The sequence below is a fragment of the Salmo trutta genome, chromosome 3 (genome assembly GCF_901001165.1).
Source record: "Salmo trutta chromosome 3, fSalTru1.1, whole genome shotgun sequence".
NCBI classification, from domain to species: domain Eukaryota; kingdom Metazoa; phylum Chordata; class Actinopteri; order Salmoniformes; family Salmonidae; genus Salmo; species Salmo trutta.
The window spans coordinates 35,937,379-35,961,715 of NC_042959.1; the positions used below are offsets into that span (position 1 = coordinate 35,937,379).

General features: G+C 44.0%; 1 protein-coding gene across 2 annotated transcripts in view; it reads left to right on the forward strand.

Moving 5' to 3' along the window:
• The window catches only part of LOC115174484 (A disintegrin and metalloproteinase with thrombospondin motifs 2), a 190,802-nt gene that overhangs the window by 144,742 nt on the left and 21,723 nt on the right, over positions 1 to 24,337 (forward strand). For both annotated transcript variants that reach the window (XM_029733045.1, XM_029733055.1), the window contains exons 5-7: positions 16,541 to 16,624; positions 22,938 to 23,094; positions 23,802 to 23,907. In XM_029733045.1, coding sequence (XP_029588905.1) covers positions 16,541 to 16,624; positions 22,938 to 23,094; positions 23,802 to 23,907 — 347 coding nt within the window. The remainder of the gene's footprint in view (positions 1 to 16,540; positions 16,625 to 22,937; positions 23,095 to 23,801; positions 23,908 to 24,337) is intronic.

The following is a 24,337-nucleotide window of genomic DNA, read 5'->3' on the forward strand; positions in this document are numbered from 1 at the left end:
TTTCTATGTTTTGGCCAGGTATGGTTTCCAATCAGAGGCAGCTGCATATCGTTGTCTCTGATTGGGAACCATACTTAGGCAGCCCTTTTTCCCTCCTTGAGTTGTGGGATCTTATTTTTGTACTGCTTTGTAAAGCCTGCAAGACGTGACGGTTGTTTTTCCATTGTTTATTATTTTGTTTAAGTGTTCAGATTTAAAATAAATTCAAGATGAACACTTACCACGCTGCACCTTGGTCTACTCCTTTGGACAGCCGTTATAGAAGATCCCACCACCAATGGACCAAGCAGCGGGGGCAGGATGACTGGATCTGGGAGGAAATTCTGGTTGGGGCAGGACCCTGGACAAGGCCTGGGGAGTATCGCCGTCCGCAAGAGGAGATAGAGGCAGGGAAAAAGCGGAACGGCGATTCTAGGAGGAACAGGCAAGGCAACAACGGAAGTCCGAGAGGCAGTGCCCCAAAAAATTTGGGGCGGGGCACACGGGGAGATTGGCGAAGTCGGGTTTGAGACCTGAGCCAACTCCCCGTGCTTACCGTGGGGAGCGAGTGACCAAGCAAGCAAAGTGTTATGCGGTGATGCGCACTGTGTCGCCAGTGCGCACTCACAACCTGGTGCGCTCGGTGCAAGCTCCTCACCGTTGCCATGCTAGAGTTGGCCGTCAGCCAGGAAGAAGTGTGCCGGCTCAGCGTTCCTGGTCTCCAGTGCGTCTCTTCGGCCCAGGTTATCCTGCGCCAGCTCTACGCATGGTACCCCCCGTTCACCAACACATCCCTGTTTGTCCTGTGCCAGCGCTCCGCCCTTGCTGGGCTGAAATAACCATCCAGCCAGGACGGGGTGTGCCAGCCCTAAGCTCCAGACCTCCAGTGCACCTCCACGGCCCTGTATACCCTGTGCCTGCTCTGCGCACCCAGTCTCCTGTGCATCTCCCCAGTCCGGTGAGACCGGTTCCAGCTCCACGTAGGAAGCCTCCAGTGATGATCTGTGGTCCGAAGCCTCCAGTGATGATACATGCCCCGGAGCCTGTAGTGATAATCCATGGCACGAAGCCTCCAGTGATGATCCATGGCCCGGAGCCTGTAGGGATGATCCATGGCACGAAGCCTCCAGTGATGATCCATGGCCCGGAGCCTGTAGGGATGATCCATGGCACAAAGCCTCCAGTGATAATCCATGGCCCGGAGCCTGTAGGGATAATCCATGGCAAGAAACCTGTAGGGATGATCCATGGCCCGGAGCCTGTAGAGATGATCCATGTCACGAAGCCTCCAGTGATAATCCATGGCCCGGAGCCTCCAGTGATGAGCTATGGCACAAAGCCTCCAGTGATGATCCATGGCGCGGAACCTGTAGTGATGATCCATGGCACGGAGCCTGCAGCGACGGTCCCTGGTCCGGAACCTACAGCGATGATCTCCAGTCCGGAGTCTGGAGAGCTTTCCAGTCTCTCCAGTCCGGTCCACAGCCCCAAGTCTTCAGCGACGGTCCGCAGCCCCGAGTCTTCAGCGACGGTCCGCAGCCCCGAGTCTTCAGCGACGGTCCGCAGCCCCGAGTCTTCAGCGACGGTCCACAGCCCCGAGTCTTCAGCGACGGTCCGCAGCCCCGAGTCTTCAGCGACGGTCCGCAGCCCCGAGTCTTCAGCGACGGTCCGCAGCCCCGAGTCTTCAGCGACGGTCCGCAGCCCCGAGTCTTCAGCGGCGGTCCGCAGCCCCGAGTCTTCAGCTGCGGTCCGCAGCCCAGAGTCTTCAGCGGCGGTCGGCAGTTCAGAGCCTCCTGTGATGATCCACGGTCTGGTTCCTCCGGCGACACAGAAGCGGGGGGATCAGCGGGCGAACCAGAGCCGCCGCCAAGTATAGATGCCCACCCGGACCCTCCCCTATAGGTTCAGGTTTGCGGCCGGGAGTCCGCACCTTTGGGGGGGGGGGTACTGTCACGCTCTGACCTGAGAGACACGGTTTATTTCTCTATGTTGTTAGGTCAGGGTGTGGGGTGGGCATTCTATGGTTTATATTTCTATGTTTTGGCCAAGTATGGTTTCCAATCAGAGGCAGCTGCCTATGGTTGTATCTGATTGGGAACCATACTTAGGCAGCCCTTTTTCCCTCCTTGAGTTGTGGGATCTTATTTTTGTACTGCTTTATAAAGCCTGCAAGACGTGACAGTTGTTTTTCCATTGTTTATATTTTTGTTTAAGTGTTCAGATTTAAAATCAATTCAAGATGAACACTTATCATGCTGCACCTTGCTCTACTCCTTTGGACAGCCTAACTCAGTTGCCGGAGAGGAAGGAAACTGCTCAGGAATTTCACCATGAGGCTAATGGTGATTTTAAAAGTTTAAGGGTTGTGATGTGAGAAAACAGAGGATGGATCAACAACATGGAAGTTACTCCACAATACTAACCTAATTGACAGAGTGAAAAGATGGAAGCCAGTAGAGAATAAAAAATATTCTAAAACATGCATCCTGTTTGCAACAAAGAAATTAATATTTTGTCCTGAATACAAAGCATTATGTTTGTGGCAAATCCAACACAACACATCACTGAGTACCACTCTTCTTATTTTCAAGCATGGTGGTGGCTGCATCATGTTATTTGAATGTTTGTCATCTGCAAGGACTAGAGAGGTTTTTAGGATAAAAAGAAACGGAATACAGCTAAGCACAGGCAAAATCCTAGAGGAGAACCTGGTTCAGTCTTCTTTCCAACAGACACTGGGAGATGAATTCGCCTTTCAACAGGACAATAACCTAAAACACAAGGCAAACTACACTGGAGTTGATAACATTGAATGGTCTTTAGTGGCTTAGTTAGAGTTTTGACTTAAATCGGCTTGAGAATCTATGGGAAGACTTGAAAATGCCTTTTTATCAATGATCTACAACCAACTTGACAGAGCTTGACATTTATTTTAAGAATAATGGCCAAATATTGTACAATCCAGGTGTGCAAAGCTCTTAGAGGCTTACCCAAAAACACTTACAGCTGTAATCGCTGCCAAACGTGTTTCCAACATGTATTGTCCCGGGGGGGGTGAATACTTAGTTAATCCAGATATAGGCCTATTAGTGTTTTATATTTCATTTCAGTCAGTATTTTGTGTAGATCATTTGCCAAAAATGACAATCAAATCCATTTTAATCCGACTTTATAACTTAACAAAATGTTGTAAAAGTCAAGGGGTGTGGAATACTTTCTGACGGCACTGTATACTTTTCTCCACGTGGCTTGAGGCTATCTCACACACCTGTGTGTATTTTCTTTTCTCTTCCTCTACCACTGAAGCCTTAGGGTACACTATACCATAGTGTAAAAAAAAATATGTTGATTCAATGTACAATTGTAAGCAGGGGAACAACTTTGGTTCTAGAAGTGGGGACATAATTATTATAACTTTTTTTGTAGGATAAACACTCCAAACTGTCTATCCGACCGCTTGGAGGCATGTGCATGGTCTTAAAGCACACCATTGCCTCATTTTGCATCACATTCCAATGATAAAACTGGGGGGGAAATGCAATTTCTGAATGTGTGGGGGACATGTCCCCCTCGTCCCCAGTGAAGTTGTGCCCCTGATTGTAATGCAACCAGCTGCAATAGGATTATGAGTTTACTCAATAAACTTTTCACACAAAAACATTTTGTTGTGAGGTTGCGCAACAAGAACATGTTGTGAGCAAACTCACAATCCTGTGAGTTCAAAACTTCGAATTTTCTATTTAAATTACTATACAAAATTCTTGCAACCAATAGAATGTTATATATATGGGGGATACAATCTTCCCAGCTCTGCAGATTCTGCTGTGAGGAGGCAGAGTCATTAGATCATTTATTTTGATATTGTCCATATGTAGCTTGTTTTTGGTCACAGGTCGAGGAATGGCCTAAAACTAACGCTGCAGATAGCAATACTGGGTGATTTGAAAAGCCATAGTCAATCAATCAATAATATAATAATTATTTTAGCAAAAAAAATATTTTTAATTTACAATCTGTAGAAGCTATGAGAATAGAAAGGTTTAATACTTTTGTGAAGCATCATTGCACAGTTGAAAAAATATATGGCAAATAGAAATCCAAAATGGATGATGTTGAGAGAAAGATGGGAGGGGTTGAATGGAGCTGAAGGGTGGGACTAATAACAAGATAACCAATGTAAAACATACGGGGTCTGTAAAATGTATATAGGTTCAGAACTTTTGTGAAATAGCACAGTTACAAATAGAAATAAACTGGATGGACATCAGAAATAGAGGAAGGACTAAAAACAAATAAAATATAACTATTGTAAAATAGATTGTGTCTGTAAAATGTGTATAAGATATATAACCTGAAGGTAGAAGCCTAAGTGTTTATTGGTTTTCTCCACATAGGGGAAGGGTGGTAGGATTTGCGGGGAATAATAAAGGTATATTCTAAAAAAAAGTATGTGTGTCTATATAGGTATGTGTATGTATATATGTGTACATGTATGCATGCATGTATGTATATGGATATATATATTTACCCAGAAAATATATGGGTGATTAGAAATGATGCAGACAATTACATTGATGGAGGCAACATTCTTTCCACAATATTAAGCTGAAGAAAATATGTATATATATTTTTTTAAATCACAATCCTATTGCAGCTGGTTGCCTTACAATTGGAGAGTTAGAGTTAGAAAATGTCATCACTTCACAATGATACAATAATACAAAATACAGATTTTGTTTTAAACCACATTGTGGAATACTCAAATGGAGTTTGGATCCACTAAAAACAATCATGGTCAAACATGGTACCTGCATAATCTATAATACACTGAACAAAAATATAAACGCAACATGCAACAATTTCAAAGATTTTACTGAGTTACAGTTCATATAAGGAAACCAGTTAATTGAATTAAATTCATTAGGCCCTAATCTATGGATTTCACATGACTGGGAATACAGATATGTATCTGTTGGTCACAGATACCATGAAAAAAACAGTCTTGTGTGACCACCATTTGCCTCATGAAGCACGACACAGCTCCTTCGTATAGAGTTGGAATGTTGTCCCACTCTGTTGCACATGACGATCCAGAGCATCCCAAGCATACTCAATGGGTGACATGTCAGGTGAGTATGCAGGCCATGGAAGAACTGGGACATTTTTGGCGTCCAGGAATTGTGTACAGATCCTTGCGACATGGGGCCGTGCATTATCATGCTAAAACATGAGGTGATGGCGGGGGATAAATGGCACGACAATGGGCCTCAGGATCTCGTCACGGTATCTCTGTGCATTCAAATTGCCATCGATAAAATACAATTGTGTTCGTTGTCCATAGCTTATCCCGGCCCATACCATACCCCCAGGGCCACCATGGGGCACTCTGGTCACAACGTTGACATCAGTAAACCGCTCTGCCATTTTATTGTCCCCAGTACAAGGTGCACCTGTGTAATTATCATGCTGTTTAATCAGCTTCTTCATATACCACACCTGTCAGCTGGATGGATTATCTTGGCAAAGGAGAAATGCTCACTAACAGGGATGTAAAGAAATAAATGCACAAAATTTGAGATAAATAAACTTATTGTGCGTATGAAACATTTCTGTGATCTTTTATTTCGGCTCATGAAACATGAGATCAACATCTTACATGCTGTGTTTATATTTTTGTTCAGTACACATTATAAATTGATGCCCTTGAGAAATGTATAATAGATTGCACATTGTACATTGAATCAACATCTTTTCTTTTTTTTGTACAGTGCAGGCTGTGTGACTAAGTGGAGTATTTTTGATCTTGCTTTTATTCAGGCCAGTCGTTCAGCAGACATTGTTATCCGCTAGATATACTTGATAAAAGTACCTTGTTAAGTACACAGAAATAACACCATAGAGATCCTATAAAATTTCTAGGGATAATACCCACAACCCAATACACAATTCCATTCCTGTTTGTTTCTGTTGCTCCCAAGTACTTCTGTTGCTCCCCAGGTATATATAATTAATCTGAAAAACCATGCCATGTGAAGCGGTCACCCCTATTCTAACTAGCTTAGCCCACTAGGCAAGCATACCAGAGTGCCTCAAAGCTACAATGAGCCAGCCTGCCAACAGCCAGCTAGCCAGCTAGCCAGCTAGCCAGACAAGCGTGTGTGTGTCTCTCTGTTATCTGTATATTAGCAGGGATGCTCTAGACCCCTGCTAGGTGTGAGGTGAACCGCACCTACGCCCCTTCGACCTGCCGCTCTTCTTCCTGTCGGGCAACTAAAGGTCAGAAAGTCAAGGTGTACATTGAGAGGGAAGGAAGGAGAGAAAGAAATTGGAGGAAGAGAAAGAGAGAGAGAGAGAGAGAGAGACAGATGGAGAGACAGCTAGGGGTCAGAGAGGAGAGGAGGTGGGCGGTCTTTCTGCTGGACATGAAACAGCTCCCACGGCAACCACTTAATCCTGTCTGAGGGGTTCAACTGGAGTGTTACGGTGCGTGTGTGTCAAATCAAAATCAAATCAAATTTTATTGGTCAGATACACATATTTAGCGGATGTTATTGCGGGTGTAGCGAAATGCTTGTGTTCCTAGCTCCAACAGTGCAGTAATATCTAATAATTTACAACAATACATGGTCCAGAGCATGCACACACACACCCACACACTCCACGCCCAATCAGCAAGAAGCAGCCCAATCATAGAGGAGAATAGAGAAAAACAACATGACAGAGAAATGCAAAAGACCATTGATCTGCTTCTTTAAGTGGTCCATGGGAAAAGAGGAGTAATCGATGGGGCAGCCCTGAACCACCCTCTCTCACACCCACCCGCCTCCATCCCCTCTCCCTCTCTGTCCAAGTCCCAGGACACACACTCACATAATCACACACACACATGGTCAAGGGCAGGAGGACAGGGAGCATCAGTGCCAGAGTCTCACACAATATTTCTCCCTAAACTCTGTCCAATCCCACTGTCCGAGAGAGGGTGCTAAAGAGAGAGCTAGAGCGAGAGAGAGTGTAAGCAAGTGAGAGATAGAGGGAGGGGGAGATCCATTTCCATTATTCCCAAGATGCAGATATTTAGCCTTTCGGTGAAATCCATTGTGTGGTAATCTCCTGCATAGAAGTGTCTGCTTATTGATGCCATTGTAGAGGACACTCGGTTTCCCTGTCTAACTGATGGGAGACCTTTACACTGAGACGTAATTGTGATGAGAGAGATGGCTGGATCGTGCTAAAGGCCCAGTGCAGTCAAAAAATGTATTTACCTGTGTTTTATTTTTTCCACACTATGAGGCTGGAATAATACTGTGAAATTGTAAACAGTTATGATAATGCCCTATTAGTGTAAAACCTGTTTTAAAAGACCACCTGAAATTTCAGTCTGTTTTGGTGGGAGGGAGTTTTGGCCTTCCATGGTGACCTCACCATGTAGTAAGTTAGTTAATAGACCAATAAGAAAGAGAGATCCAAACCTCTCTGCCAATAACAATTAATTTTCACTTTTCTCCTCCCCACTCAAACCACTCCCAGAGAATTCTTGCTTAAGAAAATGCTCTTTGCTAAGAAGCTATTTTTGTTTCTTTTTGACCATTTTAATTGAAAACAATCACAGTAAGTTATTTCATTGTTACCCAGGAATAATTTGATATTGAGATAAAAATAGCTGCGTTGGACCTTTAATATCCAGCTCATCTTCCCTGTTCGTGTGTGCATGTGTGCGTGTGTGTATGTGTGCGTGTGTGCGCGCGTGTGTGTGTGTGTGTGTGTGTGTGTGTGTGTGTGTGTGTGTGTGTGTGCGTGCATGCAGGTGCGTGCTTGTGATTGTGTGTGGCTGATAAAGCAAGCCTGGCTGCGGTGAATGCTAATGAATGCATGATGTCCGTGTTAAAAGCCTGCATGGTAACAGGTAATAATAGTATGGATGTCAGGTGAGAATGAAACACATCTGTAAGGAGCACACTCTGAACTAACACTCTGAACTAACACTCTGAAGTAATACAGGTCTATCAGACACACACTCAGTCACCTAAGGCTGGACCAGGGTTGGAGCGGACATAGCTCTGTCTTATTGAGCAAGTCAGAGCCATTTATTTTGTCTTAATTCATTGCTCCGGAGTTAGTGTTTGGGTACACATAGTGCTAGGCTGAGAACTCTCCATCTTTCCCTTTCTTCTCTCTCTCTCTCCATCATCTCTCCCTCTTCTAACAGTATTAAGTGTTGAAGCAGGTCCTGGTTATATTATTAATCTGATAATAAGGATTTTGTGCCAGGTCCACCTCTAGTCCTGCATTAGTTACTTGTAGGTGACACACACAAAGTGCACACGCTCACCATGTGCACAAGCTCGCGCTCACACACACACACACGCACGTAGACACGCACACGCACACACTATCCAGTCCACTTTGTCCACAATAATGACATCTAGCCGGGCCCTTCACTCTTTCTCAATGTGTCTAAAAATGTGTGTCCAGGCATGAATGTGACAGTACAGTGTGTTTTTAAAAGGAGCGCTCAGTGTGGGGTCTCAAATCAGGACCCCAGGGTTATCGTGTGTTGAACAAGGAGTGTATGTTTGTGTGTGTCACTGCATGAGAAGACACGTTTCTGGGTTAAAAATTCCAGATCACTTTTCGGAAGGTATTAATGGCATGTCACACATACACGCTTCGGCACACTTAAAGAACAGATTGGTGTTCAGACGACTTGAAGGGGTCTGTAAACCCAGCGTGATCGGGTTGAGTATTCACAAAAAACTTTCCCGGGAATTAACAGCTTCTCAAGTTGCCTGACGTGTACTGCAGGGAATGCACACTGTTATGTGTGCGTGTGTGCATGTCTGAAAAACTCCTGATCACTCTTCCCCACCGGATTGAAACTCCTGTAAACCTACATTACTAACTCTCCCACCTCATATAAAATGCCTGAAAACCTTGCTGTGAGGAAGGCATTAGGGCATGCGTACTAGGTGATGAAAATGCTAGCTGGAAAATGCAGTCTAATACTATTGCTAATTTGCTACCCAAGCTGTCGTTGTAAACACTAAAACAATCTTTAGGCTGGTTACAAAAGATATCGTTACTCTGTGTTGTTACTACCAAGCATCCGCATGGCAAACTATGGTTTCCCATACAGGACAAACTGGTGAAACACATTTGCTTCCCTGCAAGGAGCTAGTAGCGTTAACGGTGCAATTCTAAAGACCCCAAGGAATCGGGCGACTTCCTAGTGGCGAAAGTAGACTGAAGTCAAATAAGCCAGAGAATAATAATTCTGTAAGGAAAGTTTTTTTTTTTTAGAAATAGAGGCATACGAAAAAAATAAACATGACAGTGTGTGAGTGATAAATAACTAGGCAAATGGCAAGCATTCGTTGAGTAACAGAGTAAGAGGCTACAAAAGAGGATTTTGATTCCTATGTAATGTTCCAAAAATAGGACTTCTTCACTGTCAGTTTTGTCCTTCTATTGTTTTTGGTATAACAGTAAAGCAATCAGAATGGAGAAAGCGCAATTAAGACCACCACTTTGAATTCATTTGTTGCCGTCCTAGGTCCATTCATTACCCATAAAGCATAATAATCACTTTTATTATTAAGAAACATGATGAAGGAAAAAGGAAACCGCACACTGCTCTTGATAGTATCACTGATATTTAATAAGCTTACGTATCGGCCTAACGGCCTTCGTCAGAGCTTTTGTGAATTTTCTGAAAACAGCACCTCTATGTAGACCTAGCCTATTATTAAGAAACATCAAAAACCATCATACTGTCAAAAATGAGAAAAATACAGTGATATGATATAGTATTTTGGCCATATTGCCCAGCCCTAGATGCACATCGTGTACAACCAGGGCTCTCCATTCGTGCACATGGAGAGCTAACTTCCTGTAGGTTTTCAATCAAACCCCAGTTGTAACTAACCTGATTCAGTTTTTCAACCAGCTAATTACTATTATTATTATATATTTTTTTTTATGTAACATTTATTGAACTAGGCAAGTCAGTTAAAAAAAAAATATTTACAATGACGGCCTACACCGGCAAAACCCGAACGACGCTGGGCCATTTGTGCGCCGCCCTATGGGACTCCCAATCACGGCCGGTTATAGCCTGAAATAGAACTAGGGTGTCTGTAGTGACACCTCAACCACCGAGATGCAGTGCCTTAGACCGCTACGCCATTCAGGAGCCCCACCCTGGAATCAGATGCACTAGATTAGGGTTGGAGCGAAAACCTACAGGAAGCATTGCTTGCTGTTTGGGGTTTTAGGCTGGTTTTCTCTACAGCACTTTGAGATATCAGCTGATGTAAGAAGGGCTTTATAAATAAATTTGATTTGAGGAACAGTAGCACTCCAGGAACAGGGTTGGAGAGCCCTGGTGTACACAATACAATACAATGAAAGGTTTACTTGCACATGCAGCGATCATTTTTTGTAACCTTTATTTATACAGGTTTTTCTCATTGAGGTAAAATCTATTTTTCAAGAGAGACCTGGTCCAACAGCCACAGGGGGAACAAAGTTTCAGACAAAACAACCTACATACATTAACACAACACTGAACAAAACTATAGACACACATACAGTACAACAATTACATATTGCGTAACGAAAAACAAATGTCAAAACAGCTGTCCTAAAGACAATTACACTCTTCTATGATATTTACATCAACCAAGTGTTTAAACTCCACCAACGTGACTAAATCATCAAATTTTTAAATGTTCAGGGGAGAATTCCAGCACCACGGAGCTGCGTAACTAAAACTATTTCTACCATGACCTGTTCTAATTCTTGGTACTGTTAAAAGCAAATGAGAATGGGACCGTAATTGATATTTATTTACTGATCTGATTAAAAAAGAACAGAGATAAAGCATTTTACCCAATTTGGCCTTATAAGTCAGTGTATACCAGTGTTTAAGCCTACGCAAGGTCAATGACGACCAGCCAACAGGGCTGTAGAGATCACAATGATGTGTTAGACGTTTTTGATTGGTAATGAACCTGAGGGCCACATGATATACTGAATCAAGTGCTCTCAGGGTAGTTGTTGAGGCCTGCATATATAGAACATCACTAAAATCTAGTCGCCAGTAATGTACAGTTGAAGTCGGAAGTTTACATACACTTCGGTTGGAGTCATTAAAACTCGTTTTTCAACCACTCCACAAATTTGTTGTTAACAAACTATAGTTTTGGCAAGTTGGTTAGGGCATCTACTTTGTGCATGACACAAGTAATTTTTCCAACAATTGTTTACAGACAGGTTATTTCACTTATAATTCACTGTATCACAATTCCAGTGGGTCAGAAGTTTACATACAGTAAGTTGACTGTGCCTTTAAACAGCTTGGAAAATTCCAGAAAATGATGTCATGGTTTTAGAAGCTTTTGATAGGCTAATTGACATAATTGGAGTCAATTGGAGGTGTACCTGTGGATGTATTTCAAGGCCTACCTTCAAACTCAGTGCCTCTTTGCTTGACATCATGGGTAAATCAAAAGAAATTGTAGACCTCCACAAGTCTGTTTTATCCTTGGGAGCAATTTCCAAACGCCTGAAGGTACCACGTTCATCTTTACAAACAATAGTACGCAAGTATAAACACCATGGGACCACGCAGCCGGCATACCGCTCAGGAAGGAGACGCGTTCTGCCTGCTAGAGATGAACGTACTTTGGAGCGAAAAGTGCAAATGAATCCCAGAACAACAGCAAAGTACCTTGTGAAGATGCTGGAGGAAACAGGTACAAAAGTATCTATAGCTGCAGTAAAACAAGTCCTATATCGACATAACCTGAAAGGCCGATCATCAAGGAAGAAGCCACTGCTCCAAAACCGCCATAAAAAAGCCAGACTACGGTTTGCAACTGCACATGGGGACAAAGATTGAACTTTTTGGAGAAAGGTCCACTGGTCTGATTAAACAAAAATAGAACTCTTTGGCCATAATGACCATCTTTGTGTTTGGAGGAAAAAGGTGGAGGCTTGCAAGCCAAAGAATAGCATCCCAACCATGAAGCACAGGGGTGGCAACATCATGTTGTGGGGGTGCTTTGCTGCAGGAGGGACTGGTGCATTTCACAAAATAGATGGCATCATGAGGAAAGAAAATGATGTGGATATATTGAAGCAACATCTCAAGACTTCAGTCAGGAACTTAATGCTTGGTCGCAAATGGGTCTTCCAAATGGACAATGACCCCAAGCATACTTCCAAAGTTATGGCAAAATGACTAAAGGACAACAAAGTCAAAGTATTGGAGTGGCCATCACAAAGCCCTGACCTCAATCCTATAGAAAATTTGTGGGCAGAACTGAAAAAGCATGTGCGAGCAAGGAGGCCTACAAACCTCACTCAGTTACAACCGCTTTGTCAGGAGGAATGGGCCAAAATTCACCCAACTTATTGTGGGAAGCTTGTGGAAGGCTACCCGAAACGTTTGAAGTTCAAGGCAATGCTACCAAATACTAATTAAACTTCTGACCCACTGGGAATGTGATGATAGAAGTAAAATCTGAAAGAAATCATTCTTTCTATTATTATTCTGACATTTCACATTCTTAAAGTAAAGTGGTGATCCTAACTAACCTAAGACAGGGAATTTTTACTAGGATTAAATGTCAGGAATTGTGAAAAACTGTGTTTAAATGTATTTGGCTAAGGTGTATGTAAACTTCCGACTTTAACTGTACATCGTACCAGCACCTTCTTTCTTGACCTCCAAAGAAAAACAAGCCTTATGCCGGTAATAAAAACCTATTTTCAGCTTGAGCTTCCTTATTAAGTTCTCCACATGAACAGTGAAGCTCAGCTTGTCACCCACCCACACTCCCAAATATTTGTAGTCTTTGACTTGCTCTATAGCATGTCCATCTAATGTAGCAATGACATGATTAGTAACATGCCTGGCATTTGAAAATACCATGCATTTTGTTTTACCCGAATTCAGAACCAGCTTCAAATCCTAAAGATTCTGTGGTATGGTGTCAAATGGTCTTTGGGCATTTTCAAATGCTAAAGATAAACTACTACAACTTTAATAAAGAACAGTATCATCTGCATAAAAATGAACATCCGCTGTCGCAATATGATCCCCAATGTTGTTGATATACAAAATTAACAACAGTGGGCCCAAAATAGAACCTTGCGGAACACCTGAGCACACCTCTATGGACTCAGATTTACAACCATCCGCCATTACACATTGTGTACAATTTGATAGGTAATTTATAAACCAATCTAGCGCATGACCAGTAATTCCACAAAATGTTTACCTTTGCACCAACACAGCATGGTCCACGGTGGCAAACACCTTCGACAAATCAATAAAGACAGGCACACAATGTAACTTCTTGTCAAGAGCACAGTGGATGTCATTTAAAACCTTCAGTGTTGCTGACATTAAGCCTGAATGCATTCCATTTAAGATGTTGTTTTCTTGGAGGTAGGCCTTCAGCTGCCTATTAACTAAGGACTCCAGTACCTTAGACAGTAGAGACAGTTTTGATATGGGTTGATAGTTGTCAAGTAGCGAAGGATCTCCACTTTTCAGGAGAGGCTTTACAAAAGCAGACTTCCATATCTTGGGGATTTCCTTAACATCAAGCGTGAGGTTAAAAATATTAAGTGGAGCAATGATGTCTGCAGCTAAGTGTAGTAGGCGGGGGTCTAGATCATCAGGGCCAGGGGATTTCTTTCTATCAATTTCTTTCAGGGGTTTATGCACATCTGAACCAGAGAAGGATGAGAAGGAAAACCTGGCGAAGGAGTGCACAGGGGTGTCAGGTAAATTTTACAGGGTGCTCACTTAAACCTTTAACCTTTTCAAATAAACTGCCTGCATCTAGAAAAGGCTGATTTAAGGCTTTCAGAATAGAGGTTCTCTCAGTGTCTACCAACAATTGTTTGGGAAGCTGTGTATCTTTTTTGCACTCCAAAGCTTTCACTACTTGCCAAAATGTGGAGGGATTATTTAAATTATCCGAAGTAAGATTTAAGGTAGTGGTCTGCTTTCAGTTTTTGGGTCATAGCCACACCCAGATTTCTAAGACGTTTAAAAGCCATCCAATCATCCGCCGAACCAGACGATCTTGCTTTAGCCCACATAGCATTTCGTTCCATTGTGATTTTAGTAAATCCACCAGTAAACCAAGGGTTCTCGCTGCCCTTAATCCAGATTTTTTTTTAAAATGGCATGCCTATTGCATACATCCTGGAATGCGTTGTGGAAGTAAGAAAAGGCTAATTCAACATCAGGGATTAATTCTATTCCATTCAATGCTAAATACATAATGTAAAAAAGGTTCAAAGACAGATATTCAAATTGCTTAGGTTTAGTAACAGTGAACTTGTCTTTTACATATACTGCAACATCACCACCCGAAAAACATTGTACCCATTTATGCCAATATTTTTGTATGTAATAGATTTTTTTAGCCTGGTTTCAGAAAGCATAAATATGTCAGGGTCGGCAGTATTTATCCATATATTCACAAAATAAAGTTTTGGCAGAAGACGTCTAACATTCGTATGCATAAACTTGACTACTTAATTCGGTAGCGGCAAAAATGACATGAGCTGGGTTGGATTGCACATTTCCAGACAGTAGAAGCAGCAAGATAATGGCAAGTCTAGATCGGGGGTTACAACATTTGGATTTACAGACAGCACTTGAATGACAATCCACAGTCACAAGAGATGTGTAAAGTCCAGAAACATGGTTAAGTACCAAGAGAACAGTCTTGACATGTAAGCGCAAGAGTCCAAATTCTCCCATGTTGTTTACAGATTCTCCCATACATTTACAGAGCAAGCGTGTGGTTTCTCCCAAGGCACGAGCGAGAAACAGTCATTTATATTTCTTCATTCACAGAGCAATGGGCTCTAAAAGTATCGCCAACATTGTAAAGGCCAAGGGTAGACAACAGCGAAATGAGAGACAGAGAGAGAGAGAGAGAGAGAGAGAGAGAGAGAGAGAGAGAGAGAGAGAGAGAGAGAGAGAGAGAGAGAGAGACCCTCAACTAGGCAGACATCCAGGGCGATGATAAAATAACCGTCTGTCGAAAACAAAACCATGACGGTGATACAATCGCTAACCAGAACGATAATAAAGTTGCTAAAATCCAGACCAGAATGGATGGTCATGTAAAAGCACGGAGCTAAATGTTTGGTGGTAGCCTCTTCCAAGTTCAGCTGATGTGAGGCGACTCTACGAAAAGCTGTCCATTGAAAATTGAGAAATTACCGCTCACATCAAATTTCAGTGAATGTTTACAGGTTGGAAAATACCCGCAAACATCTTTTTCATGCATTGTGTGTGTATGGGTGCGTCCATGTGTGCGTCTGTATGTAAATGTCTCATTAGAGTGGGGCCCGTGGTTTCAGGGTCACCTGGAAGTCAACCGGCCCTAATTGGGCTGATGTTGCCGTGGCAACCAGCTGGAAGGGACAGAGTGTGATCTGACCTGCTGGAGGGGCCATGTCACCTCCAGGCTGCCACTCTGACACACACACACACACACACACACACACACACACACACACACACACACACACACACACACACACACACACACACACACACGCACACACATAGAAGTGCACATTAACGCGTGCACACAATCACAGATGTGCACACATACAGACGTACCACACATTTTCACTTGACCTCTCTCTCACACATGTAGAGTACACACCCTCACACAGTCAAATGCACACATAATCACACAGAGACACAGAGAGTCACACACACCCACACTGTCACTCTCCTTGTCCTCCCACACATCATCTCTGGCTGTGTTATTCTTGGAAAGCGGGGAATGAGGGAATGCTCTAAAATATTAAAGAGTAGAAGGACTGGGTCAGACAGACAGACAGACAGACAGACAGACAGACAGACAGACAGACAGACAGACAGACAGACAGACAGACAGACAGACAGACAGACAGACAGACAGACAGACAGACAGACAGGGGCAACCATGTCCCTGCGTTTTTTAGGGGGTTGTCTAGCAACCAGTTTGTGCTCTCTTTTAAGAAAATCCCAAAACGTCAAGGTGATAAAGAGAAGTGGGAAGAACTACACTCTTAGAAAGATTGCTTCCAAAAAGGTTATTCGGCTGTCCTCAGGAGAACTCTTTTTAGATCCAGGTAAAACCCTATTTGGTTCCAGGTAGAATCATTTTGGGTTCCATGTCAAACCCTCTGTGGAAAGGGTTCTACATGGAACCCAAAACGGTTCTACCTGGAACCAAAAAGGGTTCTTCAAAGGGTTCTCCTACTGGGACAGCCGAAGAACCCTTTTAGGTTCTAGATAGCACCATTTTTTCTAAGAGTGTACTCCTCTGTTCCCTCTCTTTCTCTACCTCCTCTCCTCCCTGTATCTATTGTTATCTTCCCATCATTCATCCTGTCTTTTACCTCTCCCTGAAGGTCTCTATCTTCTTTAATTTTATGTTCTAAGAATATATCCTCTTTTTCTCCTCAACTCTCTCTCTCTCTCTCTCTTCCTTATGTGTTGATACAGTAAATGACTGTGTCTTTGTCTGTGCAGGTGAACGAGATTTACCATGACCACTCTCTGGGAGCCAGGATCAACGTGGTGCTAGTACGAATCATCATGCTGGGCTATGGGAAGGTAAAAGAGTGTTTTGTTCATGTTTTTTAGCCTATATATCCTTTTTACAGGTTGTTTTGACTATAGAATGAAAATCCATGTTCATAATCTACTTCAGGTTTGATTGAGTAGAGCCTCTGTTTTATGAACCTGTTCCTTGAAAAGTTGCAGCCATGTTATATTTTATGGAGCATTTTCTGCACCCCTACACACACACACACACACACACACACACACACACACACACACACACACACACACACACACACACACACACACACACACCAACCCTCTCTGCACTCGCCGAGGCCTACAGCCTGTTATTCCAGTGGACTGAGCAAAAGAGGAACTAAAAGCATGTGGATCCCAGGGGAGGGTTTTCAAAGTCGCACGCCTTCACAGTTCATCACCGAAGCACATAGAAACACTGCCGTTATGCAACCGGCTTTTTCCCTGGTGGGCTGGAGCAAGGAATCATGGGAAGTCCAGACAAAGATAAACAATCAATGATAGCCTTCCCTCATTCATAAACAACCAGACAGACTGGCGGATGCTGCTCTGTAATTCTATCATCGATCTATCTTGATTAGATTAGAAGTTTAATAGTCACGTGTACAGGGTTGCAGGTGTAATTACAGGGTACAGTGATAATCTTAAGCTCTGAGCTCCAACAATGCATCCCAAAGTGAAATAAAAACAATAAATGTAATAATAAAGAAAATAAATAAATACAAATGTAATATATACAAATTAACACTGTAACAATGGTAAATGTCCATTGGGGCAGGGACAGGGTAAATGTCTGTTGGTGGGTCAGGAAACGGGAGCAGGTAGCTGACTAGTGGTGGCTATTCAGCAGCCTGATGGTCTGGGGGTAGAATCTATTAGCCAGTCTTCCAGTTTTTGCCATGATGCTCCTGTACTGCCTGCTTCTTAGTGATGGAAGTGGGGAGAACAGGCATTGCTCATGTGGCTGGGGTCCCTAATTATCTTCTTGGCCTTCCTGCGACCCCTGGTGTTGTATGTGTCCTGGAGGGCAATCAGTGTGCACCTAATGGTGCGTTCGGCTGACCGTGCAGTGGAGTTGACGTACCAATCTTTGATGAATCCCGACAATATGCTCTCGATGGTGCTCCTGTATAACACTATGAGGGCCCTCTGGGACAGATCACATTTCTTCAGCATCCTGAGGTTGAAGAGTCGTTGTCATGCCTTCTTCACCACGGTGTCCATGTGGCTTGACCATTTCAGCTGCTTAGAGATGTGTACGCCGAGGAACTTTAAGTTTTTGACCGTCTCCACAGCATCCCCGTGGATGAAGGCTTGCCCAGCCTGGTTCTTCCTGAAGTCCACAATCAGCTCCTTTGTTTTGCTGACGTTTAGGGAGAGGTTGTTTACCAGGCACTACACCATCAGAATGCCTACCTCCTCCCTGTAGGCCTTCTCGTCATTGTTGGTAATCAGGCCTAATACTGTTGTGTCATCAGCAAACTTGATGATGGAGTTGGAACTGTGTGAAGCCACGCAGTCGTGGGTATACAGGGAGTACAGGAGGGGACTGAGGACGCATCCTTGTGTTGAGAATCAGTGTCGAGGAGCTAATGTTGCCTACCTTCAGCAGCTGGGGGTGACCTGTCACGAAGTCCAGGCCCCAGTTGCATAGGGATGAGTTCAGACCCAGGGCCATGAGCTTTGTGGTGAGCTTAGAGGGCGCTATGGTATTGAAGGCAGAGCTGTGGGCTCTCGAGTGGCTCAGCGGTCTAAGGCACTGCATCTCAGTGCAAGAGGTGTCACTGCAGTCCTTGGTTCAAATCCAGGCTGCATCACATAGGGTGGTGCAAAATTGGCTCAGCAACACCCGGGTTTGGCCGGGGTAGGCCGTCATTATAAATAAGAATTTGTTCTTAACCGACTTGCCTAGTTAAATAAAGGTTAAATAAAATAAAACAATTGTTGATGAACAGCATCCTCATGTCTGACACCACCTGGATTCAGTCTTATGTAGAAAAATTTGACTTTCAGTTTTTTACATTGGATAAAAGTAGAAACTCAGAGCTACAAAATGGTATATCATACACTGCATTTGAGGAACGATGGGAAAGTAATTCTGCTTTGAAAGTTGATAAACTTGTAAACTCACTTTTGAGAAAATGGCATTTTAGTGTTTCGGTGAGTGTCACGTCCTGACCATAGTAAGTTGTTATTTTCTATGGTAGAGGGGTCAGGGCGTGACAGGGGGTGTTGATCTGTTTTTGTATGTTTATGTTCAGGTTCTAGTTGTTGATTTCTATGTGGGTTGTTGTTTGGCATGACCTCCAATTAGAGGCAGCTGGTTGTCATTGTCTCTAATTGGAGGCCATACTTAAGTTGATGTTTGTCCCACCTGTCCTGGTGGGTGATTATATTTATAATGTGGAACTACGAAAACGCTGCATCTTGGTCCGTTCCTTATAACAGCCGTGACAGAATCACCCACCACTGAAGGACAAAGCAGCGTGGAAGGGAGCAGCAGGAGGATTGGATTAAGCAGCATGCCGGGGAGGAGATGGCATCCTGGTCCCTGGAGGAGTTGGAGGAAAGGATAGACTGGACTTGGGAACAGTTATTGGAGCGATACAACAGCCTGCCAGGGAAGCAGGTGGAGGCACGATACCAACGGACAGGCAAGTGCGAGAGGCAACCCCTGGGGGGGGCACACGGGGAGTGTTGCTAAGTCAGGTTGGAGACCTGCGCCAACTCCCCGTGCTTACTGTGGGGAGCGAGTGATCGAGCAAGAACCATATTATGCTGAGATACGCACTGTGTCGCTAGTGCGTATCTACAGCCCGGTGCGCTCGGTGCAAGCTCCTCACAGGTGCCGTGCTAGAGTTGGCATTCAGCCAAGACGGGTTGTGCCAGCCATAAGCTCTAGACCTCCAGTGCGCCTGCCCAGCCCAGTACGTCCTGTTCCTGCTCCCCGCACTTGCCCTGAGGTGCGTGTTACTAGTCTGGCGCCTCCTATGCCAGCCCCACGCATCAGGCCTCCAGTGCGCATCCATAACCGGGTACAGCCAGTGCCTGCTGTGAGCACTCGGCCATTAGTGTGTCTTCCCAGTCCGGTGAGACCGATTCCTGCTCCATGCACTCTCCCTCCAGTGCGCATCCATAACCCGGTACAGCCAGTGCCTGCTGTGAGTCTCCAGCAACGCTCCTCAGCCCGGAGCCTCCAGCAACGCTCTCCAGTCTGCAGCCTTCAGCGACGCTCCTCAGCCCGGAGCCTTCAGCGACGCTCTCCAGTCTGCAGCCTTCAGCGGTGGTCTGCAACCCAGAGCCTTCAGCGGTGGTCTGCAACCCAGAGCCTTCAGCGGTGGTCTGCAACCCAGAGCCTTCAGTGGTGGTCTGCAACCCAGAGCCTTCAGCGGTGGTCTGCAGCCCAGAGTCTTCAGCAACGGTATACAGCCCAGAGCCTCCAGCGGGGGTTGGCAGCGCAGAACGGGAGCTACGCCCGGAGCCAGAGCCACCTCCATAGTGGGAGGATTGGCGAAGGGGGGGTGTAGCACAGGAACCGTCGTTGACGGTGGCCACCCTCCCTTCCCTCCCTTTAGGTTTGAGTTTGTTTTTATGTTTCTTTTGTTGTTTTGTTTGCATTCGGAGTCTGCACCTTTGGGGGGGGGGGGGGGGGACTGTCACGTCCTGACCATAGTAAGTTGTTATTTTCTATGGTAGAGTGGTCAGGGGGTGTTGATCTGTTTTTGTATGTTTATGTTCAGGTTGTAGTTGTTGTATTTCTATGTGTTTGGCATGACCTCCAATTAGAGACAGCTGGTTGTCGTTGTTTCTAATTGGAGGCCATACTTAAGTTGATGTTTGTCCCACCTGTCCTGGTGGGTGATTATATTTTGAGTAGTGTGTTTTTTCCCTCTCTGCATCACGGTTTGTTTTTGTAAATTCAAGTTTATTTATGTATGGCATTTAGTTTCATGGTCAATAAAAATGTGGAACTACAAAAACGCTGCATCTTGGTCCGTTCCTTATAACAGCCGTGACAGTGAGAGCTATTTGTCTACACCCATTCAGCATCGTTCATACCCTCTTAAGCTTTAGCCCCACCCATCTCCTTGCATTCAGAGCACACACTTGACGCTCTGGACGTTGATTTGTTTACCTCTGGATAACATGAAAACAGCCTAACCAGCTCAGCTGGCAACAATTTCATTATGCTTTTTTGCCGACGTTTACTGACACCGGCCATATTCAACAGGTGTTGTACACTTTAGCTTAAGACATGTAGCTAGCTTGAAATGAAACCACTTTCTGTCAAAATTAGAAACGTGTACTGTAATATCTGAAAATGTAGCTAGCTAGACTATCTTACCCGTATACATCATCATGCATGATGGACGCATCTCCCAGTCACGGATCCATGCCACAAATGCCCTTAGTTTAAAGACGTAATCCGGAAACAGGTCTTTTCCCATCTCATTAGCTATCATATTCTAATTCCACTGATTTCAAAACTCGATCCTCCTGAAAGTGGAGAGCAACAGATATGCAGCTTTTGAAATCATGTCCAATGAATTGAATCTATCTATTTGTTATTGTGTGTGCACATGCATGTTTGTGTGTGTGTTTGTGATTGAGGAGGGACAACCCCACAGGATGTTACTACAGATAGAGCATGGAAATGATACTCTATAGTATTCCAAACCTCTATATTTCATCTACTTTATATTCCCTTCGGTTGACACTATCTGGCCAAGCTGCAAAGCGGAAGTTATACAATTTATCTTCTTAAAATCAGATTTTTAACCTAACCCTAAGCTAAACCACACTGCTAACCTTATGCCTAACCCTGACCTTTCACTTCTTTCTACTCTCCTCTCTCTACCTTGTCTCAATGGAAGTTTTCACAGTACAGACATACACCCAGACACAAACACACATGCACACGCACACACACACACACATACACATATGCACACACACACACACACACACACCTTGACCGGCTCTCGTGGCCCCGCCTCTATCCGCATGCAGCTCAGGCCAAGACTCTGGCTGTCCATCGTCCCCAATTATCTTGGCAACTGAGAAGTGTGTTTGAATGTTTAATGATGAGACAGAGGCATTGATGCGAGTAACCAGTCTTGTTCAGTACATTGCAATACATCCGGGTATCTCAAGCACACCGGTAAAAACACTGGAGTTGCAGTAATTAACATTTACCAACAGATGGCATCACTGTGCCATCTTACACCCATAACAAAGTGCATGGGCAGCCTGCAGATTGGCCGAGCGACCCTGAACGCACACGTACACACTCACTCACTCACTCACACACAAACACACACACAGATGTATGTTAGTTCACCACATTCTTACTCCATCATTTGACCAGAGAGGCGGTCATATTTCTTCACTGCAGGACAGAGAGGCAGAATTGAACTATACAATGTGTATGTGTGAAAATAGAAAGTGGGGGTGGGAGGAGGGTGGAGAGAGAGAAGAAAAAGGAGTGGCTGATACATTGAGAAAGAACAAGAGAGGTGACGGAGAGAGATAGTGAGAGATAATGTAGGTCTATATGTGGGAGTATGTATTATTCTGGGAAAATGTAACCATTGCATAAGAAATTCTTATTTCTATAAGTATGTATGTTTGGGTTCATATGTATAAAATAAATTGTTGTGAATTTCACAGAATCAGGAAATGCAATATTGTATGTAAGAAAATGACTCTGCAGTAGGAGAATATGTGTACATCTTAAAATTCTTGTAGTTTTGTCTAAGGCAAGCATGTAAGTACCCTATAACACCAAAGGTATTTCAGCTCACCTTGGCATCTTGCGGGTCCACCTTGTGGCCAACTGCTAATGCAATACTGACACCTGCTGGACACATCAGGAATAGCGTGATACATTTAAATACGCTCTTGTCACCGACCGAGCATGATTTTTTAATGTATTTTTATTTAACCTTTATTTAACCAGGTAGGCCAGTTGAGAACAAGTTCTCATTTACAACTGCGACCTGGCCAAGATAAAGCAAAGCAGTGCGACAAAAACAACACAGTTACACATGGGATAAACAAACGTACAGTCAATAACACAATAGAAAAATCTGTATACAGTGTGTGCAAATGAAGTAAGGAGGTAAGGCAATAAATAGGCCAATAGTGGCGAAGTAATTACAATTGAGCAATTTACACTGGAGTGACATATGTGCAGATGAGGATGTACAAGTAGAAATACTGGAAGAGTTGATTGAAGAGACACATGAACTTCTGACTGAACATCTGCTACAATTTTTTTCTCCTCTTTCCTTTCCTTTTCTACTCTCTCTCTATATATATCTAGTCTATGAGTCTGATAGAGTTGGGGAACCCATCTCAGAGTCTGGAGAATGTGTGTCGCTGGGCCTTCCTGCAGCAGAAACAGGACACAGGAGATGCAGAGTACCACGACCACGCTATATTCCTCACACGGCAGGAGTTTGGGCCTACCGGCATGCAGGGTAACACACACACACACACAAACGTACATGCAGTTTTTTTCTGTTGTGTTGTTGCGTTTAGTGGAGTCAGAGTGAGAGCAGGCTAGCAGCGTGTCTCGGGGGAGTTCTGTAGCTCTAAAGCAGTGGTCTACAGCAGCCCTTCAGCTGCCCTTGAGCCTTGAGCTAGAGAGAAAATCAATACACTACAGCCACAGCCACAGCCCTGCTAGGAAGAACACAACACAGAGAGACTACAGCCACAGACCTGCTAGGAAGAACACAACACAGAGAGACTACAGCCACAGACCTGCTAGAGAGAACAAAGAGATACTATAGCCACATATCTGCTAGGGAGAACAGAGAGACTATAACCACAGACCTGCTCGAGATAACAGAGATAGACTATGGCCACAGACCTGCTTGAGAAAACAGAGAGACTATAGCCACAGACCTGCTAGAGAGAACAGAGAGAGACTACAGAAACGGACCTGCTAGCCGATAGAGTGAACAGAGCACTGAGAGAATGAGACAGAGACTGTGTGTACTCTGAGAGAGACACAGTCAGGTCACAGTACTGTAGCCCCTGTTTAGGAGGTCAAAGTTGAACTCATTCAAATGATGTGACAACAGTGCTTTATGCATCGTCATGCTCTCGTTCTCTCTCTCTCTCTTCCCCCCCATCTCTCTCTCTCTTTCTCTCCCCCCCCCTCCCACCATCCCTTCCTCAGGTTATGCTCCAGTAACAGGGATGTGTCACCCAGTGAGAAGCTGTACTCTGAACCACGAGGATGGCTTTTCTTCTGCCTTCGTGGTAGCCCACGAGACAGGACATGTGTGAGTACATACACACTAGTGATGCGCGGGTCAGCTGTTTGTTCAACTGCACCCTACCACAACCGAAAGTTCAAATCTGAAGCCTATACCTGATCCACACCCGCAAATATAGAAAATGCGGTGTACAGTTCGCTTTTTTTCTCTTGAAAATGTTTTAAACAATGAAGTGTTTCTTTAACATTCCTTCGTTTCTTTCCTGAATATTTTTCTGCCCACGTTCCCAAAAGCATTTGGCGATTGGCGTGTATTTGGTGCGCATACTGTTTGTTGTGTATTTGGTCCTAACACTTAGGCTTACGCACCAATGCCAGATAAAAATAATGAAAGAAAAACCTCAATGTAGCCTATAGATATAAATTGCACAATAATTATAGATTTCTGAATTGTTTTAATGCCTCGTTTTCTCTTTATTCAACCCCCTCCCCCCCGC